Consider the following 20,412-nt stretch of genomic DNA (forward strand, 5'->3'; position numbering starts at 1 on the left):
TCCACTTTCCCGCTTTCTCCCCATAATCCTTAATTCCCCTGTCTATCAGAAACCTATCTACCCGTGACTTAAATATATTCAGCGAGGTAGCCTCCACCACTTCAACAGGAAGAGAATTCCAGAGATTCACCACCCTTTGAGTGAAGAACTTCCTCCTCAACTCTGATCTAAACTGCTCCCCCCTTATCTTGAGGCTGTGCCCTCTAGTCCTGCTATCCTTTCTAATCGGGAAGAATCTCTCTACCTCTACCCTATCTATCCCCTTCATTATCTTATACATCTCTATAAGATCCCTCCTCATCCTACTAAACTCCAGTGAGTACAGACCCAGTCTATTTAGTCTCTTTTCATAGGCTTACCCCCTCATCTCCGGTATCAGCCTGGTGAACCTTCTCTGCACTCCCTCCAAGGCCAATATATCCTTCCGCAAGTGCGGCGACCAAAACTGCACACAGTACTCCAGCTGCGGCCTCACCAGTACCCTGTACAGTTGCAGCAAGACCTCCCTGCTTTTATATTCTATCCCCCTCGCTATAAAGGCCAGCATCCCATTCGCCTTCTTGATCACCTGCTGCACCTGCAGACTGGGTTTTTGCGACTCATGCACAAGGACCCCCAGGTCTCTCTGCACCGTAGCACGCTGCAGCTTTTCGCCTTTTAAATAATAATCCCTCCTACTATTATTTCTGCCAAAGTGGATAACCTCACACTTGCTAACATTATACTCCATCTGCCAGGACCTCGTCCACTCGCTCAGCCTATCCAGATCTCTCTGCAGACTTTCCACACCCTCCACGCAATTTGCTTTTCCACTCATCTTTGTGTCATCAGCAAATTTCGTTACCCTACACTCAGCCCCCTCCTCCAGATCATCTATATAAATGGTAAATAGCTGAGGCCCCAGCACCGATCCCTGCGGCACTCCACTTGTCACCAACTGCCAACCAGAATAGCACCCATTGATACCAACTCTCTGCTTCCTATTAGACAGCCAGTCTTCTATCCATGCGAACACCTTACTCCCAACTCCATGCACCCTAACCTTCTGTAGCAACCTTTTGTGAGGCACCTTATCAACGCCTTTTGGAAATCTAAAAACACCACATCCATCGGTTCCCCTCTGTCTACCGCACTAGTCACATCCTCATAGAAATCCAATAAATTTGTCAAACACGACTTCCCCTTAACAAATCCGTGCTGCGTCTGCTCGATCATACCATTCTTTTCTTGACATTAGGATGTCAAGGAATTAAGATTAACAGTGGTATTGACATACAAGTTCAGCCATGATAAACTGAAAGGTGGAAGAGACTCAAGGGGCAGGCTCAACCTATTCCTGCTCCTATCTCTTAAGCTTTGAAGATGAAGAGGACAAATCTATTTATACAAGAGGGCCTCTCTCAGAAAAGAAAACTAGAGATAATAGGAAAATTCCTAGTAGTTTACCAAATAATGCTTAAAAAAGGTTAACATTAAAATCTTACAAATGCTCTGAAATATTACTCCCAATGTTTGAAACTAAGCACCTGCATGTAAAAAGCTTCAAAGGTCAAGGGACTAGTTGTCAAATGTGAAGTTGTTTTTGGTTATGCTATCTTACATAACCACATTCTACACTGTCCTTAACTAGCATTCACAAATGTGGGCTGCCAGTAGGATTGCTTGTTTTATTTCCCTTTCTGTAGCCTGGAAGTCCTTGAGCCAGTTGTAGTATCCTTGCTGATATCACAGTTAAGATCAGATCACTCAGTCTTTCGTTTGGCATTTGTTTTGCCACACCAGGTGGTATATTTACTCACTGGATCATTGGGAGCCTATCTGGCCCTACTTATAGAATACCTTGTTCCACTTTATTTATTGCATAGGTAAGAGAATTTCTTCAGCAGACTGAGAGATGAAAACCTGCAAATATATTACCAGCATGATGCAAATATAGAGAAAACATTCAAACTTCAAGAAAATGGGATTTGCAACGGTTTCTACAATATTGATAAATTATTGACTCATACACATTGAGGATAAATCATAGCTTGAAATGCTGGATTCTACTAAACATTAACATTTATATTGCTGCCCATATATGTCACATCAGTTGCCAGAATGGTGACTAATCTCTGTTCTTCAGGCACAGTGCAAGGAGAGTCAATCATTCTAACAGCTACATTAAGGAAGCTACATTTCTTCCTCAACTGCAAAGGAAAGATGAAAGGATACATTTGTAGCACCTAAGAGCTGTGTATAAGTTTTATTTTTCCAATTACATTGAAAAGTCATTTTTTTATTCTGGTACTTGTGAAAAATTACTGTTAAGCTAAGGTCTATTGCTGTCCCAAATGCAGTCTTACTTGAAAAGAAAAAAGTAAAGAAAAAAATAATTAGAAGCTACGTACAGTTTTCAGAAAAGATGCTTAACTTGATACATTTATGCAGGTAATGACAGACTTGATGTATGGGGAATATGCAGTGAAGATGGTATATTTGGATTTAAAGAAAATCTTCGGTAAAGTACATCATAGAAGATTAAGTGGTACATTTAGTAGATGAATAAAGAGAGTAGGCACGTAGGTTAAGCAAGGTAATTGACCAGAAAGAACTGCAGGCATCTCCCCTTGTTGGGGACTAATTGTTAGATAGCTTGAGATGAGAATTCTGCATCAAGCATTGGACAAAGCAAGGAAGCAGTCCTCAGTGAAATATAACAGTCTTTATGGGGATTGAAATACCCACCATTGACATCATCTTGCCTAACACTATAGCCATCTGATCAACTGAGCCGCAGGTAAAGCTGCACCTCAAGTAGATAAAGCCTTAGAGGACATTCATGGAATATTGGGTTGGTGGTAAGTACAGAATGTAAAAGTTAAGAAGCTAAGATTTCATCTTGAATGGTGACATTAAATGGTTGTTATCAGATTGACTATCCATTATGGGATTACATTTCAGAGTGTGTAAAATGATTGGCTGATATACCCATTTTGCCATTCCACCAAGGATGAATTTCTACCCCAAGGTGTAATTGTAAATTTGCATAAAAAGCTTAGCAAAAAATTGGTGTGTCACACTATAGGAAGGATCATGAGGCATTGGAGTAGGTTCAACATAATATGTTACTTGATATGAGGAAATAGGAATATATAAAAAGACATAAGGTAGGTTTCTCCGATTTCATCTGTGCCCACTCCACTGCAAGTGAGAATGGAGAATTTGGCGTTCCAGGAAATCTCTAGTCGTGAATGAGGATGGAGGTTTCCGATGATGGAAAGTTGAGGCTGTTTTGATTAGAACAGTGGGAATTGATAGAAGTGTTTAAAATTATGAATTGATGCAACAGAATAAATAAAAACTGAAGTGTCTAAATTCAATAGCAATGATAATACACCTTTCACAAAATGGTCATTGCACTGAACCCATGTGCCAGAATGAAATCCACAGGAACCTTGTTATGGTCTCATTGGAATCAATGTGGAGAACTGTGGGCATCCCCATATGGCTCAATGGTCTGACTCCTACACATTTCAGCAGTATTGACACAGAGCCAACTTGAAGGTAAGCTCAAAGAGAAAGGAGATAGCAAATGGGAGGTGAGGGGGTGAATCCATGGGCACTGGAGCTTGCAGAATTTATAGTATTAATGTGAAAGTTTAGCATCTCTTCGCTCTTTTCAGTTCCACATTAAAGTAAGCCTCTTTTTTAAAAAAACACATCCTGCCTATTTCTTCAGAATGTCCAACTATTCCTTTAAGAAGCAATGGTTAGTCCTCTGTGGACATGACAAATTGTGCTATCAGGAGCTGATTATAAACAAACTTAGCAAATAGATTGTTTAATAGATGCAGAGCTTTCTTTCCAATATTATTTCTGGTGGGCATCAAGACAATGCTAGCAATGGCCCCAAAATTATGAATTTTAACCCAACTCTTTAGCAGTAGGTCCTGCTGACATTATAATGAGGCCTAGGCTCCAATGTCTGGGGAATATTGTGCCTCATCCTTCAGAAGCTGACAAGTTACCTGTGTGGCCACAATCCCAGAAATGGTCATGGCCTGAATTTCAGGACCCTAACTATATGAGAAAGACTTACAACTCTATTTTACAATGCTCGTACTCATGGAGGACAATTAATTATTTCGTAGTTTGCTATCCAAAAATCACAGGTTGACAAACTGCAAGTTTCTATAACACAAACCAATATCCTGAATCACCCAGAATTGGCCAATTAGTTGTTTTTCAACAGTATAATTGTGAATATTGTTGAAATATATTCCTTGAATCAACTTGTACTTAAATATTTCAGTTTGGTATTATGCATTGAAGTACACACCTCTACCTTCAACTCTCATGTAAATTGATTCAGCTAAAGGAAGGTAGTTCTGGTTTGTCTACATCCCTACAGTACAGAAGGACGCCACTTAGCCCATCAAGGCTGCACCGACAACAATCCCACCCAGGCCTTACCCCGTAACAACACATATTTATCCTGCTAATCCCCGCTGACACGAAGGATCAATTTAGCATGGCTAATTAACCTAACTCTCACGTCTTTGGAGTGTGGGAGGAAGCTGGAGCATTGAGTCATAGAGTCACAAATGTTTACAGCATGGATATAGGCCCTTTGGCCCAACTTTTCCATGCCGCCCTTTTTTTAAAAACCCCTAAGTTAGTCCCAATTTCCCACATTTGGTCCATATCCCTCTATACCCATTGTACCCATGTAACTATCTAAATGCTTTTTAAAAGGCAAAATTGTATCTGCCTCTACTACTATCTCTAGCAGCTTGTTCCAGAAACTCACCACCCTCTGTGTGAAAAAATTGCCCCTCTGGACATTTTTGTATCTCTCCCCTCTCACCTTACACCTATGCCCTTTAGTTTTAGACTCCCCTACCTTTGGGAAAAGATATTGACGATCTAGCTGATCTATGCCCCTCATGATTTTATAGCCCTCTATAACATCATCCCTCAGCCTCCTATGCTCCAGAGAAAAATTCCCAGTCTATCCAGCCTCTCCTTATAACTCTATCTATCAAGTCCCAGTAGCATCCTAGTAAATCTTTTCTGCACTCTTTCTAGTTTAATAATATCCTTTCAACAATAGGGTGACCAGAATTGCACACAGTATTCCAAGTGTGGCCTTACCAATGTCTTGTACTACTTCAACAAGACATTCAACTCCTGAATTCAATGTTCTGGTCGTTGAAATCAAGTATGCTGAATGCCTTCTTCACCACTCTGTCTGCCTGTGACTCCACTTTCAAGGAGTTATGAACGTGTACTCCTCAATCTCTTTGTTCTGTAACTCTCCCCAACGCCCTACCATTAACTGAGTAAGTCCTGCCCTAATCTACCAAAATGCATCACTTTGCATTTGTCTAAATTAAACTCCATCTGCCATTTGTCAGCCCACTGGCCCAATTGATCAAGATTGTGTTGCAATTGGAGGTAACTTTCTTCACTGTCCACTATGCCACCAATCATGGTGTCATCTCCAAACTTACTAACTATGCCTCCTATATTCTCATCCAAATCATTAACATAAATGACAAATAACAATGGACCCAGCACTGATCCCTGAGGCACACCGCTGGTCACAGGTCTCCAGTTTTGAAAAACAACTCTCTACAACTATCTGGCTTCTGTTAAGAAGCCAATTTTGTATCCATATGGATACCTCACCTTAGATCCTGTAAGATTTAACTTTATGCAACAACCTACCATGTGGTACCTTGTCAAAGGCCTTGCTAAAGTCCATGTAGACAACATCAACTGCACTGCCCTCATCTACCTTCTTGGTTACCCCTTCAAAAAACACAATCAAATTTGCGAGATATGATTTTCCACTTACAAAGCCATGCTGACTGTCCCTAATCAGTCCTTGCAGCGCTAAATGCCTGCAGATCCTATCTCAAAATACCTTCCACCAACTTATCCACCACAGATGTGAGGCTCACTGGCCTGCAGTTCCCAGGCTTTTCCCTGCAGCCCTTTTTAAACAAAGGCACAACATTTGCCACTCTCCAATCTTCACCTGTGACTATCTATGATTCAAATATCTCGGCTAGGGAACCCACAATTTCCTCCCTAGCCTCACAATATCCTGGGATACACTTCATCAGGTCCCGGGGATTTAGCTACCTTGATGTGCTTTAAGATTTCCAGCACCTCCTTCTCTGTAATATGTACACTCCTCAAGACATCACTATTTATTGCCCCACGCTCCCTAACATCCATGCTTTTCTCATCAATAAATAATGATGAGAAAGATTCATTTAGGATCTCACCCATCTCTTGTGGATCCATACATAGATTACCCTTTTGATCCTTAAGAGGTCCTACTCTCTCCATTGTTACTCTTTTGCCCTTTATGTATTTGTAAAAGCTGTTTGGATTCTCCTTTGTCTTATCTGCCAAAACAATCTCCTGTCCCCTTTTTGCCCTCCTGATTTCTCTCTTAACTCTACTCCTACTCTTTAAGGGATTCATTTGATCCTAGCTGCCTATGCATGTCAAGTGCCTCTTTCTTCTTCATAACCAGGCCTCAATATCCCAAGTCATCCAGGGTTTCCTGACTTTTGCCAGCCTTGCCCTTCACTCTAAGAGGAACGTGTTTACCCTGAACCCTGGTTAACACACTTTTGAAAGCTTGCCACTTACCAGACATCCCTTTGCCTCCCCACCACGCTCCCCCCCCCACCCCCGCAACCAATTAACTTTTGAAAGTTCCTGCCTGATACCGTCAAAATTGGCCTTGCCCAATTTAAAATTTGAACTTTTGGGCCAGATCTATCGTTCTCCATAACTATCTTAAAACTAATAGCACCCAAAGTAAACCCAAGCAGGCACGGGGAGAACATGCAAGCTCCTCATGGACAGTCACCAAAGGCCAGAATTGTGCCCTGGTCCCTGGCATTGTGAAGCAGCAGTGCTAACCACCATGCCACTTGGGAAGTATTTACTCACAGCACTTTCTAAATGGGTTTCTCTGCCTTCAAGATAAAAATCTCCAATTTTAGCCTCACTCCTCACCATTGTACATTTGAGCAATACCACATTATTTAGTTAAAACTATGTCTGAATTTCCAGCTTTTTGAATAACTAAATATTTGGAAGGTTTGACCTTAACCCCTCCAAACAGCAGGCACTATTCTCCAATCTAGTTAAAATTTTGATTATTGCCTGACAGTTCTTACAACAGATGGCTGGAAGGTTGAAGAGCACTGGATACAACTGATTGCTTAAAGTTTATTTTTTTTATTAGTCACAAGTAGGCTTACATTAATACTGCAATGAAGTTACTTCGAAAATCCCCTAGTTGCAATACTCCGGCGCCTGTTCGGGTACACTGAAGGAAAATTTAGCATGGCCAATGAATCTAACCTACGCATCTTTGGACTCTGGGAGGAAACCAAAGCATCCAGAGGAAATCCATGCAGACATGGGGAGAATGTACAAACACAGTCAGTGACCCAAGCTGGGAATCAAACCCAGGTCCATGGCTGCCACCATGCCCTACCCTCTGTTTATACAGTTCTTTCTCCAATATAGCCAATGTGTCCATTAGACATGGTACATTTTTCGGTAGACTTGCTAAAGATAAAATCTTAATTATATTCCGCAAAACACATTTGCAAAGAAGAGGTTTATAATTTCATCCACCTCGAATAGTTTCAATCCTTCTCCATTATAGATAGAGCTAACCTCATAATGGAACTTGAAACAATGAATTAAGCAGATTATTTAATGTCATCTTCGATTTGCAGCTTGTTAAGGCAATAAATGAAGTGCAACAACACGCTCAATTGTTGCATTTGCTCATTAACTAAAGGGACAGTATGTTACTAATAGTGACTTAATGGCTTTTTCTGATAAGTAGAAGCAAACCTTTGAAGTATTCTTCATGGCCCAGAAAATTTATGAGACCAGTAGGAAAAATGTTGCATATTTCAAGCTTTTGGTAATCTAGGCAATTGCTACATTGTGGTTGTAGCAATGACCTTAAATGAGCTTTAGTGCACAACCAGAAAGGGACAGCAATATTTTGTACCAGTAATATTAATGGATGGCATAAAAATCAGACATTCCTAGATAACCTCATGTCCATGACCATGTACCAAATGTGATTTTAAGAGAATATGAGAAAGGTAGAACAATTTCCATAGAATCTCTGCAATGTGGGAGGAGGCCTTTGGCCCATCGAGTGTGTACTGACCCTCCAAAAGAGCACTCCACCTTGGCCTGCTCCTCCGCCTTATCCCTGTAACCCTGCACATAGATCACAGTCAATCCACCTGACTTGCACATTTTTGGACTAATTTATATCATGTCTCCTGTTAGAATAACAACATATTATATCATAAATATTATGTTGTAGATACTGAAAATGTGAAACAAAAGCAAAAAAATGCTCAAAGCACTCAGGATTCTGATTGCATCCATAGGGAAAGAAGCACACTTCAGTCAATGTCCTTTCATCAGAATTAAACAGGGAGTGAAATGGGATTCACCCCCACTGGTGGAAGTAACTCACCGTTGACCGCTGGCAGGATCTTCTGGTGTTTTGCATGGCTCGCTCACCTGCCCTGCTGTTGGAGAATCAGTTGTGGGGATTGCTTTTGCCAGGATTGGAAAATCTAGCTGGCAGGAAGAGCAGAAAATCCTGCCCAGAATCTTTCTCTCTCCGCAGATGTTGACTGTCTTACCTGATGAACATTTCCAGCACTTCCTATTTGTATTTGTTATGCCAAGGCTGCTCCATATACATCACTAAAATACCTGCTATTGGGAGAGGGGAGGGGTGCATTTTTATATTAAAATAAAGTGGCAGCAGGATTAGAATTGTGTTTTGGTTAATGAATGCTAGAGTTCAGATTTCCAGTGTTCAGAATTTTGCGACTAGCAGAAGTGTGACTTAATATTGCATTGTCATTGATCCTGACGATGGAGGCAGACCTCCATTTTTAAGGCCAGAGTTTCTATGAGAATGTGGCCGAAATCTAAAATTCCCTCCTCCCAAAGAATTGTTCAAACAATGCCAATTCAGAATTTCAAAAGTGAAATCAATGCAATGTTATTAGACAAGCATATTAGTGGTAATGGAACCAAGGTGGACAGATGAAACTAATATATTTGACATATGTTATCTAATTGAGCTGCAGAGCAATTCTATGATTCTGTGGCAATAGACGAGTACTTGACATGCGCAAGATCATGGGGAAAGGGCATGGGAATGGCACTAAGCCACAATGTTTGTTTGGAGAGCCAGTGCTGGCACGATGAGTCAAATAGCATCCTTCTGCACCATAATAATTTGAGAACTCTGTAGCGGGCTTGAGGAGCTGAATGTCTTAGTCCTGTCCATGTGTTCCTTCGTAGAGAGCAATAAACAAATGCAATTCGGGATTAAGTGACAATGTTAAGACTTCATTTACCTCTGACTTCTCATTGACTATTGTTCATTCCTACTCCCACCAGCAACCCTGGGCAATGCAAATCTGGAGGTAGCCATTTCCAGTGAAAATTGAAGTCATCTTCAGCAACAGTCTGAAAAGATGAATGGAGGCTTTGGAGACAGTTTTCTGACAGCTACTTGTAAGTTTTTCAGCCTTAAATATTTCTAAATTGGATGTTCTTGTTGCAGTTGCATGATCTGCTTTTCAGTCCCAGTTCTTTTCCCCCATCCTCTTTTAAGGTGCTGCTGCAGTCAATCCTTCACATTTGGCCATGTGTCCAAATTCTTACATACAGATCATTAAGCTTCTTATTGGTGAGTGTGTTTCATATTTTCACCTTGCTGATTGTATTCTCACTAGTATCCAGAAACAAGATTGATTGGTTCCATGCCAATTCGTTGGGGTGGTCATTACCCACCTAAAAAGTACTCAAGATGAAAATCACCCTGATAGTTTAATGTTGTCCCAATTCATGCCATCTAATTATCATAAAGCAGTTGTCAATTTACCTTCCTGAGACTTAATTTTTGGGTTGAATCTTATGTGCCACCCCCCTCCCCCACAGGTATGTTTCCCACAGGCTGGCACGTAAAATAGGGCGAGGTACCACCCTGCACCACCCCCCCCCCCACCTCCCCGACACCCCATTATACAGGCCTTATTACTCAACCTTATGTTTGTCTTTGTCATTCTGAGATTGTCGCTTGTTCTGCACACTGTGATCTGGTGCTGTGGGTGCATGAGTTTTCCAGTGATTGCTTCTCTGCGCTCCATGTTCAGTTCCCTATTGCATCCGCAACTTAAACTTTCAGGACATTAGTGTGTTGAGCTCACTGTGAGGTGCAAGAGATATGTCTGAAAAAAATCATCCTACAGATAATTGAAATTGGCTTCAATGACCCTGCAACTGGAAGAATTTTTATTCTGGATTTACACTACAACCCAATTTTCCAAATCTCTACCCATATTGCAAGTAGGAAAATTATGTCCCCCCTTCCCCACTCTTGAATGTTACATCAAAACTGGCGTAGACCACTATTGGCATATGCAAGCAGGTGTACTGTGTAGCCAATGAACTCTGCACCAATTGGCCCTTATGCATTCAACATGGAGTCTAGATGCCCTACCTTCCACTAACTTAAAACTATTAAGCAGTCCATAGATGGGAAATTTTATATTATCTTAAATAAGGTTCCATTATATCTCAAATGATTTAAGTGATTTATTTTAAAAGATAACGAGGAAATAGCGAGGCATCTTGAGGGGAACTGCTTGATAGAGCAGACGCAGCACGGTTTCCTTAAAGGGAAGTTGTGTCTGACAAATTTACTGGAGTTCTATGAGGATGTGTCTAGGGCGGTGGATAGAGGAGAGCCAGTGGATGTGGTCTTTCTGGATTTTCAGAAGGCGTTTGACAAAACCTCACAAGAGGTTATTGCAGAAGGTCAGGGGGCGTGGAGTTGGGGGTAGGGTGTTAGCGTGGATAGAGGACTGGTTGTCAAATAGGAGGCAGAGAGTGGGGGTCAATGGGTGCTATTCGGATTGGCGGATGGTGACTAGTGGAGTGCCCCAGGGGTCGGTGCTGGGGCCTCAGCTTTTTACCATTTATGTAGATGATCTGGAGGAGGGAACCGAGTGTAGGGTGTCGAAATTTGCTGATGACACCAAGATTGGTGGAACGGCAAATTGTGCGGAGGGTGGGGAGAGTCTACAGAAGGATCTAGATAGGCTGGGCGAATGGGCCAGGAAATGGCAAATGGAATTTAATGTTGGCAAGTGCGAGGTGGTCCACTTTGGTAGGAATAATGGTAGGAAGGATTATTACTTACGTGGCTAAAAACTGCAGCAGGCGACGGTGCAGAGGGACCTCGGGGTCCTTGTGCATGAGTCGCAAAAACCCAGCTTGCAGGTGCAGCAGGTGGTCAGGAAGGCGAATGGGATGCTGGCCTTCATAGCGAGGGGGATTGAATATAAAAGTAGGGAGGTCTTGCTGCGGCTGTATAGGGCATTGGTGAGGCCGCAGCTGGAGTACTGTGTGCAGTTTTGGGCGCCGTACTGACACAAGGATATTTTGGCCTTGGAGGGAGTGCAGAGGAGGTTTACTAGGCTGATGCCGGAGTTGAGGGGGTTGAGCTATGAGGAGAGGCTGAATAAATTAGGCTTGTACTCGTTAGAGTTTAGAAGAATGAGGGAAGATCTCATAGAGACGTATAAGATGATGAATGGGACAGATAGGATAGAGGTGGAGAGACTCTTCCCGCTCAGAAAGGATAGTAGGACTAGGGGGCACAGCCTCAAGATAAAGGGGGGGCAGTTTAGAACGGAGTTGAGGAGGAACTTCTTCACTCAAAGGGTGGTGAATCTCTGGAATTCTCTGCCCGTAGAAGTGGTGGAGGCTACCTCGCTAAATATTTTTAAGACGCGGGTTGATGGGTTTTTGATAAGCGAGGGGATTAAGGGTTATGGGGAGAGGGCGGGAATGTGGAACTGAGCCACGACAGATCAGCCATGATTTTATTGAATGGTGGGGCAGGCTCGAAGGGCTAGTTGGCCTACTCCTGCTCCTATTTCTTATGTTCTTATGTAAAGTTGCCATTGTCCCAGATGACCGTAGGCCGCTCTCCCTTTGAGAGGAAGAACTGACTGACAATGATTTAACTGAAGGGTCACCACAGCTTAAGCAAAAGGGCCATGTTGAAAAGTTTTCTTTGTTTAGAGAATGAGGAGCCAGTATGGGAATTGAACCTGTTTTGGTAGCATCACAAACCAGCAAGCTGAGCTAAACTAACCCTCACAAAACAAGCCACGACATTTCAAACTGCATTTGAAGCACTTCGAGACACATCTAACGTATGATCAGACATGATTTAACTGAATTAAAATTTAATTAACAACGAATGATAGATTTAAAATAAGTCAATTAATTTTCTGTCTTTTTACTGCTTGTAGGGCAAGTTATTCTGTGCGGGCGCTAAGATCAGATATTTACATGTTGACTCCCTGTGATGGATGAAGCTGTTTTAAATGAGAGGTATGCCAAGGAGAAACTTCAACAAATCTTCTGAAATTTATTGTGGCGTTAAACATTAGAGCAGTGTAATGATTGTGAATATATGCATGAAGTTCTTGGATTTCAAATTAATTATAGCAAAAAATCAATATTGGCATGGTGCTTTATACCAAGTGTTGGTTTTCTGTATATTTTCACCATCACATCCTTTAACTTACATAAATGATATAATTCTATCTGCTGGTGTTTACTATAATATTTAAACCAGTAAACCGACTGCTTTATATTCCACTATGAAAAATCTTAATATATATGAGGAAAGAGAGCAGAAAGAGGGCAAGCATGCAGTTTAAATGACCTTGTGGGACTTAGTCATATCCATTCTACTGTCCTCCCACCACTTCTGATCTTAATTTGCTGTCTTGAGTAGGCTTAAGAGACACCAGAGTGCAATTGTAACTGGAGGCCTGCATGCAGAAGCCATAGTGGCTTCTCAGCAAGGCTAATTTAATAGGGAGAGCAGCAAGGGCCAGAAGAAGCTCAACAAAGTAAGTGGATTTTCTTTTCTTAAATCTCTTGTTGGGCCTTGATGAACAAAATTGTTTCTGCACCCCAGAAGGAGAATTTAGGAATCTGTGACCCGGGGTTTCTCACGTTGGTGAATGGGGAGACTCTCCCAACCTCCTCACAAAAACACTAAAATGCTGGAGACTTATCTTTCAGAACTCCATATGTGCTTCTTGCTGGGTTCACATGAGAGACTGATGAAGCTTAAAATGATGGGCAGCACAGTGGCACAGTGGTGAGCACAGCAGCCTCACATTGCCAGGGACCCGGGTTCAATTCCAGCCTTGGGTGACTGTGTGGAGTTTGCATGTTCTCTCTGTGTCTGCGTAGGTTTCCTCCGGGTACTCTGGTTTCCTCCCACAGTCCAAAGTTGTGCGGGTTAGGTTGATTGGCCATGCTAAAATTCCTCCTTAGGTTAGAGGGATTAGCGGGTAAAATATGTAGGAATAGGGGGGTAGGGCCTGGGTGGGATTGTGGTCGGTGCGGACTCGATGGGTCAAAGGGCCTCTTTCTGCACTTTAGTGCCTGACACGGGAATTAGCAGAGTTAATGTGTGGGGTTACAGGGATAGGGCCTGGGTAGGGGTGGTTTGACAGGCCCAATGGCCTCCTTCTGCATTGTGGGGATTCTATGATTCTATGATGCCCAGGAATCAAACTGCTTCTGTGTATAGCTGGATGGATTGACGGCACAACTCCTAGTTTAAGTTAAAACTGGAGCTAATTTCGGTAACCATTTTGTTAAGATTGTAAAAAAAATGGAAACCTGATATTGTAACAGTTGCAACTATGAATGGAAAAAATACAAAGTAAACCAATTTTTATCATCATTATAGTATATATATTTCTGTTTATCCAGTAGCTCGGATTCAAAGTATCATCTCACAAGTAATACTTGTGCCTTGTATGCAACCTGTTAACATTTGTCAAAAAAGTGGACAATGTCGTATTCAGTACAAGCTTAACACTATTATTGAATCTGAGAGTGTTTCAAGTATACAATATCTGATTTCACACTGATATGTATACAGTTAAAATACTGAACACGCTTCATTATACTGTCCAACAGCTCTTTATTAAAGTACATTAGCTTTGAAAATTTAAAGGCATTCAAGTGAATTTATGTCAGGTTGTTTTGGGGAGCACGTTACAGAATAAAAATCACACTCCATCATATGTTATTGTCAACAATTTACATGGTGTAAACACACAGCTGACAATAAATCAGCAACACTTTTTGATGGCTTTATGTACTCAACTATTTGAGTGTAGCCGTCATTATAGGGATGGTTACTTACTAAACAATGAATTGACAAGCAGCCCCAACTATGCATTAGCTGTACTGATTTCAGATATTTTGATGGCTTAGCTGCAGTATCCATGGTTACCTGCTATTCTGATTGGCTGTCTCCATGGAAACAGTGGTCACTCAATCAGAAAGATACACCAGTAACAAACTTTTACTATCTCCCCTTTCCTCTCCGTACTAGTAATTTTTCTGACATAACCTCGAAATTAAGTAAGGGGAGTATTGAAAAAGAGGTGTCTAAAATCACATGGGAAAACTGATAGTAAGTTCACCGTGCCTGAGACAACCATCATTCTATTTCTGAGTTTGGTGTCAGTTACATGAGCTTTGACCATGAACAGTATACTTTGCATAGCGTGTAAGAAACAATACTTCTCATTGCATCCCAATACATGTGACAGTAATAAATCAATCAATGACGAGGACCCACATCTTAACTACAGTATTGAAAGGATCAATGAAAGATCGGCAATAGACAAAAAGTGTCAAGGTTTTGAGATGTTCATTATTGCCTCCCTTACTGTACTGATGTGGCCTATGAGGAGCTGGAGAGAAAAAGAAAACAAGTGCGACACTTGCATTTCCAATCTCCGGGCATCACAAAATGATTTACAGCCATCGAAGAACTTGTAACCACAATTTTAATCTATGAAAGAATGTAGCAATGGCAGGAAGAAACATGTTTCTCTTACAAAGAAGACAAGGATAGAGGTGGCCCAAGAGGTCAATAACATGAGCATTACGGCACACCCATGGATTCAGTACAAAAAATGCTTTAATGATATTACCACATCAGGCAAAATGAGTACAGCTGCAAACTCACCTATGCCTGGTTCTGCATATCATCTCATCCACACTGCCTTCTGGACTACTGCATTACATCACTCCTCTGACCTTGCTCTCTTCTCTTTTCATATACTTTCTCACACCTTAATTCTCTCCATCGACCACCCTCATCCTCTTCATGTGCTCATGGAGATCAATCTCTCAAGAGGAACTGATTTCCTCTGAGGTCACACCATCACAGGACTATCACTAGGCACTCATTGACTCAGCTATTTGCACTTTGGTCGGGCCAGTTCGACATGGAATTTCACCTAGTGACTGATTGAAAGTTTAGAATTAAGCAAGAGCAGATGGTAGTGGAAAGAAACTGTGGAGTGTCCATGTCGGGGAGTGTAGTCTTTTCTAGTTGTGTCTAGCTGAACTCAGATGCTGCACTTTGGAGATGTTGATAGAAAGGAGTTTCATTCAGGAAAAGCAGAGAATGTGGGTTGCACTTTCCAAGTAGGGGACAAAATAGTTTTTGGAAGGCTATCTTTTGATTTTTAAAGCTACATTGTGCTTTCCAGGAGCTCCTTTTTTGTCGGCACTAATTTCTTTATTGGACGCTGTAGTCACATAGTAACATGACTTCTGTATTTGTGTTGACATATGGGATATTTGGGCTCAGACTGAAGCAGATTTAGAATAACTTAATATCCTCGATAATGATTACCCCTCCAATAAATGTAAAACTATAACACACAAGAAAAGCATTAGTTTCTAGACACAACAGTATTTAAATTGGCAATAGGTATAAGGTTACCAGTATACAAGAGGTTTTTGTTAAAAAAATGTATTTTCTAGTCCCAGGCACACTTCACAGAGGAATCCACAGAAGAATGCACGGAGTCCCTAAGTGTAGTAAGTGGCCATTCGGCCCAGCAAGACTGCAACGACCTTCTGAAAGAACATCCCGTTCAGGTCCTCCCCTCCGCTCTATCCCCATTACCTTGTGCATTTACCATGGCTAACCTTCCTACACTTCTTTTGACACTAAGGAACATTTTAGCAATCCACCTAATTTGCACATCTTTGGACTGTGGGAGGAAACTAGTACATTCAGAGGCAGACAAGGGGAAAACATGTAAAGTCCACACAGATTCTCACCAGAGGCTGGGATTGGACCTGGGTCCCTGGTGCTGTGAGGCAGCAGTGCTAACTTCTATGCACAGAGAGCTGTCACCCTAAACACATCTTGCTGTTTGTGGAAGACAGTTCAAAACCTCTGCCATCTTTTGTGTATAGAACTGTTTCCTGATTACTCTCTCGAGTGATCTGGTTCTAATTTTTAGTTTATCCTAGCTAATCCTAGACTCCTCTCAATTAATTGATCATTTTCCTAATGACATTTATTGAATGTAAAGCACTTTGTGATGTCTTAAGGTCATAAAAAGCACTATAAAATATAAGTTATTCATTACTGTTTGAGATCTTACTTTATACAAAATGGTTGCATATTTGTCTGCTGTATTTGCTCTTGTCTTTCCTCCTGTTCTTCCTCGTCCGCTCCCTGGAAGTGTCTGCAGACATCCTGCCTCATTTCTCCTGTGGGTCTAAACTTCGGCACTGTGCAATATTGTGCAGAGTGCAATATACAATGATTAATCTGACTTTTGGGTACTGAAGGATGCCTTCAGATCTGTCTGGGCATCTGAAGCATATGATCAGCATGCTGACGGCTTAATAACTGAAACATCCCATGGTATAGTACTCATTATAGCACTATTGGGCTTCAGTCACTATCAACAGGCATTTTTGAAGGGGAATGTTCCTTGTCTCCAAGCAACCACCCTTTAAGTGCACTTGAGAGTTCAAAAGTCTCAAGGAGGTTGGGTGTCACAAGACAAACATCTTAGCAGCTGCCCAGGAATCTGGACAAAAATAACCCAATAATTTCACACCAACTGCACATGGATGGAGTGAAGACCTTTGCAGATCACAAATATTCCTGGATTATTTGGTATTGAGGTGGTGTGTTGCTATGAGTGTGCAGTGAGTTATACTTGTATCTGTTTGAAGCCAGCCAGCAATGCAAGCCTTACCACCCACGCATTCTAACTTTCATTATTCTAGTCTAATTGCACACACAATTGTTGGTTGTGGCGAGCATCCAGCAGTCACCAGACTTATGCACTTCCGGTCACTGACTGAGTTTCGGAGATGTATCTTCAGTATAACACTGGAAAAACCAATGGCACAAAGGTTGAGAGTGGTTATTCTCACAGGCACTGGTAAAGCGTAGGTACCAAGTCCAGCTGGGAGGAAACAGCACCTGTGTGCCTCACTTGACAACCTGAGCTAACGCCACCATTCAGAAATGTCAAGGAAACATCTGCCTTTAGACCCTGTGTAATGGTCACTGCCTCCTGTGAGGCCTCCCCTCTCTGCTGCCACTCCTCTGTGCTTCTCCCCTTCTGCTGCTTCCCCTCTCTGCTGCCCTCTATCTGCTGCTTTCCCTCTCTGCCATTCCCCTATCTGCCGCCTATCTCTCTGCTTTTCCCCTCTCTATTTCTCTCCTTTCTCTTCTCCCCTCTCTGTCGCTCCCCTCTCTGTTTCTCTTCTCACTGTCATTTCCCTCCCTGCTGCTCCCCACCCTTTCTCTCCTCTCTGTCACTCTCTTTTCTGTCACTTTCCTTTCTGTTTCTCTCCCCAGTGCACTGTTCTCACTGCTGCTGCCCTCTCTGTTTCTTTCCTCTCTGCCGCTCCCTTCTCAATCATTCCCCTTTCTCTTTCTCTCCCCTTTGCACTCTCCTCTGTCCTGCACCCCTCTCTGTTTCTCCCCTCTCTGTCACTCCTTCTCTGCCGCTTCCCTTTCTGTTGCTCCCCTCTGCTGCTCTCCTCTCTCCTGCTCCTTCTCTGAAGACTTTCTGCAAGGCTCTGAATAGCAAGCTGCTGTTGCCATTGCTTATCATATTGTGTCTCACTCAAGATCAAATTTCACACAGCTAGTTCCGATGAAATTCGGAAAACCTCCGAAGTGTAGAAAGGAAACACAAAAAATACTGTGCATAAATCTTTTCTCACTAGTAGGTAAAAATTCAGTGTAAAGACTAACTATTTAAATTAGCATCTCATACAAGACACTAGTTAGACCTCAGTTGGATTATTGTCTATAATTCTGTGCACCACACTATAGGAAGGGAGTGAGTGAACTGGAGAGAATGGGGATGAGGTCCACAAGAATGGTTCCAGGATGAGAAATTTCAATTATGAGGATAGATTGGAGAGGTTGGGAGCATTCTCCTTGGAGAGAAGAAGATTAAAAGGAACCAAAAAAGAAAATGCTGGAAAATCTCAGCAGGTCTGGCAGCAATTGTAAGGAGAGAAAAGAGCTAACATTTTGAGCCCCGACGACCCTTTAGCAAAGCTAAAAATCATAGAGAGTGAGAAATCTTTATATTGCAGGGTGAAGGAAGGAAAGATGAATCATAGCCACAAAAACAAGGGGAAAGGTTGCTAATGGCAGTTCATAGAGAGAATAAAAGGTGTGAATGGTCAAACAGCAGAGAAGATGAAATCAGAGGGTAAGTTGTGACAGATGAAGATGTGGGGGGAAGTGGGGGGGGGGAACGGATGGGACAGCGGTAAAATTGAGAAAAAGAGGGGAAAGGGGAAGAGAAGGGGAGGAAAGGTAAGGAAAGGGGGGGGGACAAAATAGGGGGAAAGGGTGAGGGGGGGAGAAAAATAAAGAAAGACAATAAAAAAGTAAAAAGTATAGAACAGTTAAAAATGAAATGAAATGAAATGAAAACAAAGGGGCCGAGGTGGGGTAAAGATAATCATCTGAAGTTGTTGAATTTGATGTTGAGAACGAAAGGCTGTAAAGTGCCTAGCCAGAAGATGAGATGCTGTTCTTCCAGTTTGCGATGAGCTTCACTGGAACATTGCAGCAGGCCAAGGATAGACATGCGAGCATGGGAGCAGGATCGTGTGTTAAAGTGGCAAGCAACAGGAAGGTTAGGGTCCTGATTGCCTTTACTAGGATTTGACTATTGATTTAGCTTTGACAAAGGGTCACCTTGACTCAAAGCATCTGCTCTTTTCCCTTCTTACAGATACTGTCAGACCTGCTGAGATTTTCCAGCATTTTCTCTTGTGGTTTCAGATTCCAGCATCTGCGGTAATTTGCTTTTATCCGAGATTAAAGGAAGATTTGATAGATTTGTTCAAAATCACGAGGGGCTAGATAGGGAAGAGAGTGTTCCCGCTTGTGAAAAGATCAAGAATGAGGGGGCACAGATTTAAAGTGATTTTCAAAAGAAGCAAGTGTAATGTGAGAAAAGTCTTGGTCAAATGCTGCCTTGATGTCGAGAGCTGTCACTGACACCTCACCAGAAATAGATTGCAACGTAGAACAGTTAGTGGAAGTCACAATGCAGGATGATAGAGTAAGCCCTCCAAGAGTTTTCTATTGTATTTGAGTTTAGTAAGCTCCTCTTGTTCAGAAAGTAATGAGAATAGCTGTGCAGGGATTCAAAAAGAGAAACATCTGTGATAGTGACATCACACAAAGTATTGCAGGGTTCTTACCAAAAAGTGGCAGAGTTTTGTTTTGGTGAGAAAACAAGACCTTTCCACCCCTCTGATCATTGGCCCTTCCCCCTCCCACCTCCCACCTGATCATTGGCACCTTTCACCCCCCACAATAATCAGCCCTTCCCCACCTCCCAAATCATTGGCCGCTTTCCCCCCACCCCCAATCGCTGGCCCTTTCATCCATCCCCCCAACACCCATCACTGGTATCCCCTGTTCCTCTGTCTGTGTCTGGCCCACAACCAAATCTGAATAGATCTCCCCTCGCCCATGAGGGTCCCCTTGGTACAGGTCAGCACTGCCAGGTTGGCACAGGCATGCTGCCAACCCGTCAGTGCCAACCACTTGTCAAGGGGCAATGCTGGGGGCATTGCCAGGCCACTGTCTGGCCATGTCCCTCTCTCCCAGGGACTGTACTCAACCTTCACGACCCCAGGGAGACGCCCACAATAGGTTCACATCTAGGTGAACCTGTCTTAAATGGCACCAATGTGCTGTCAGACTGACACCCGCTAAATACCAGGTGAGGGGGATGTCCTGGAGAGAGTGCTCACTGATGACATGCTAATGTATTAAAAAGAACTTCCTGGGTTCCTGATGCATGTTTCGCTGGCGAGATGGCTGAAAGATCAGAACTTGGAAACACGCTGGCTTGAATCATGCTTTCTGAGTCACTCTGGATTTTGAGTGCATGTCACCATTCCCATGGACAGAGAGCATAG

General features: G+C 42.4%; 1 protein-coding gene across 1 annotated transcript in view; it reads left to right on the forward strand.

Annotated features, from left to right (window-relative positions):
• Nucleotides 1–20,412, forward strand: part of htr4 (5-hydroxytryptamine receptor 4) — a 165,677-nt gene that overhangs the window by 20,521 nt on the left and 124,744 nt on the right. The window contains exons 2-3 of the mRNA XM_080201107.1: nucleotides 9,469–9,585; nucleotides 12,396–12,477. Of these exons, the coding sequence (XP_080057233.1) occupies nucleotides 12,452–12,477 (26 nt within the window). The 5' untranslated portion in view covers nucleotides 9,469–9,585; nucleotides 12,396–12,451. The remainder of the gene's footprint in view (nucleotides 1–9,468; nucleotides 9,586–12,395; nucleotides 12,478–20,412) is intronic.

Source organism: Carcharhinus amblyrhynchos, chromosome 13, assembly GCF_965287045.1.
Source record: "Carcharhinus amblyrhynchos chromosome 13, sCarAmb.v2.hapA, whole genome shotgun sequence".
NCBI lineage: Eukaryota > Metazoa > Chordata > Chondrichthyes > Carcharhiniformes > Carcharhinidae > Carcharhinus > Carcharhinus amblyrhynchos.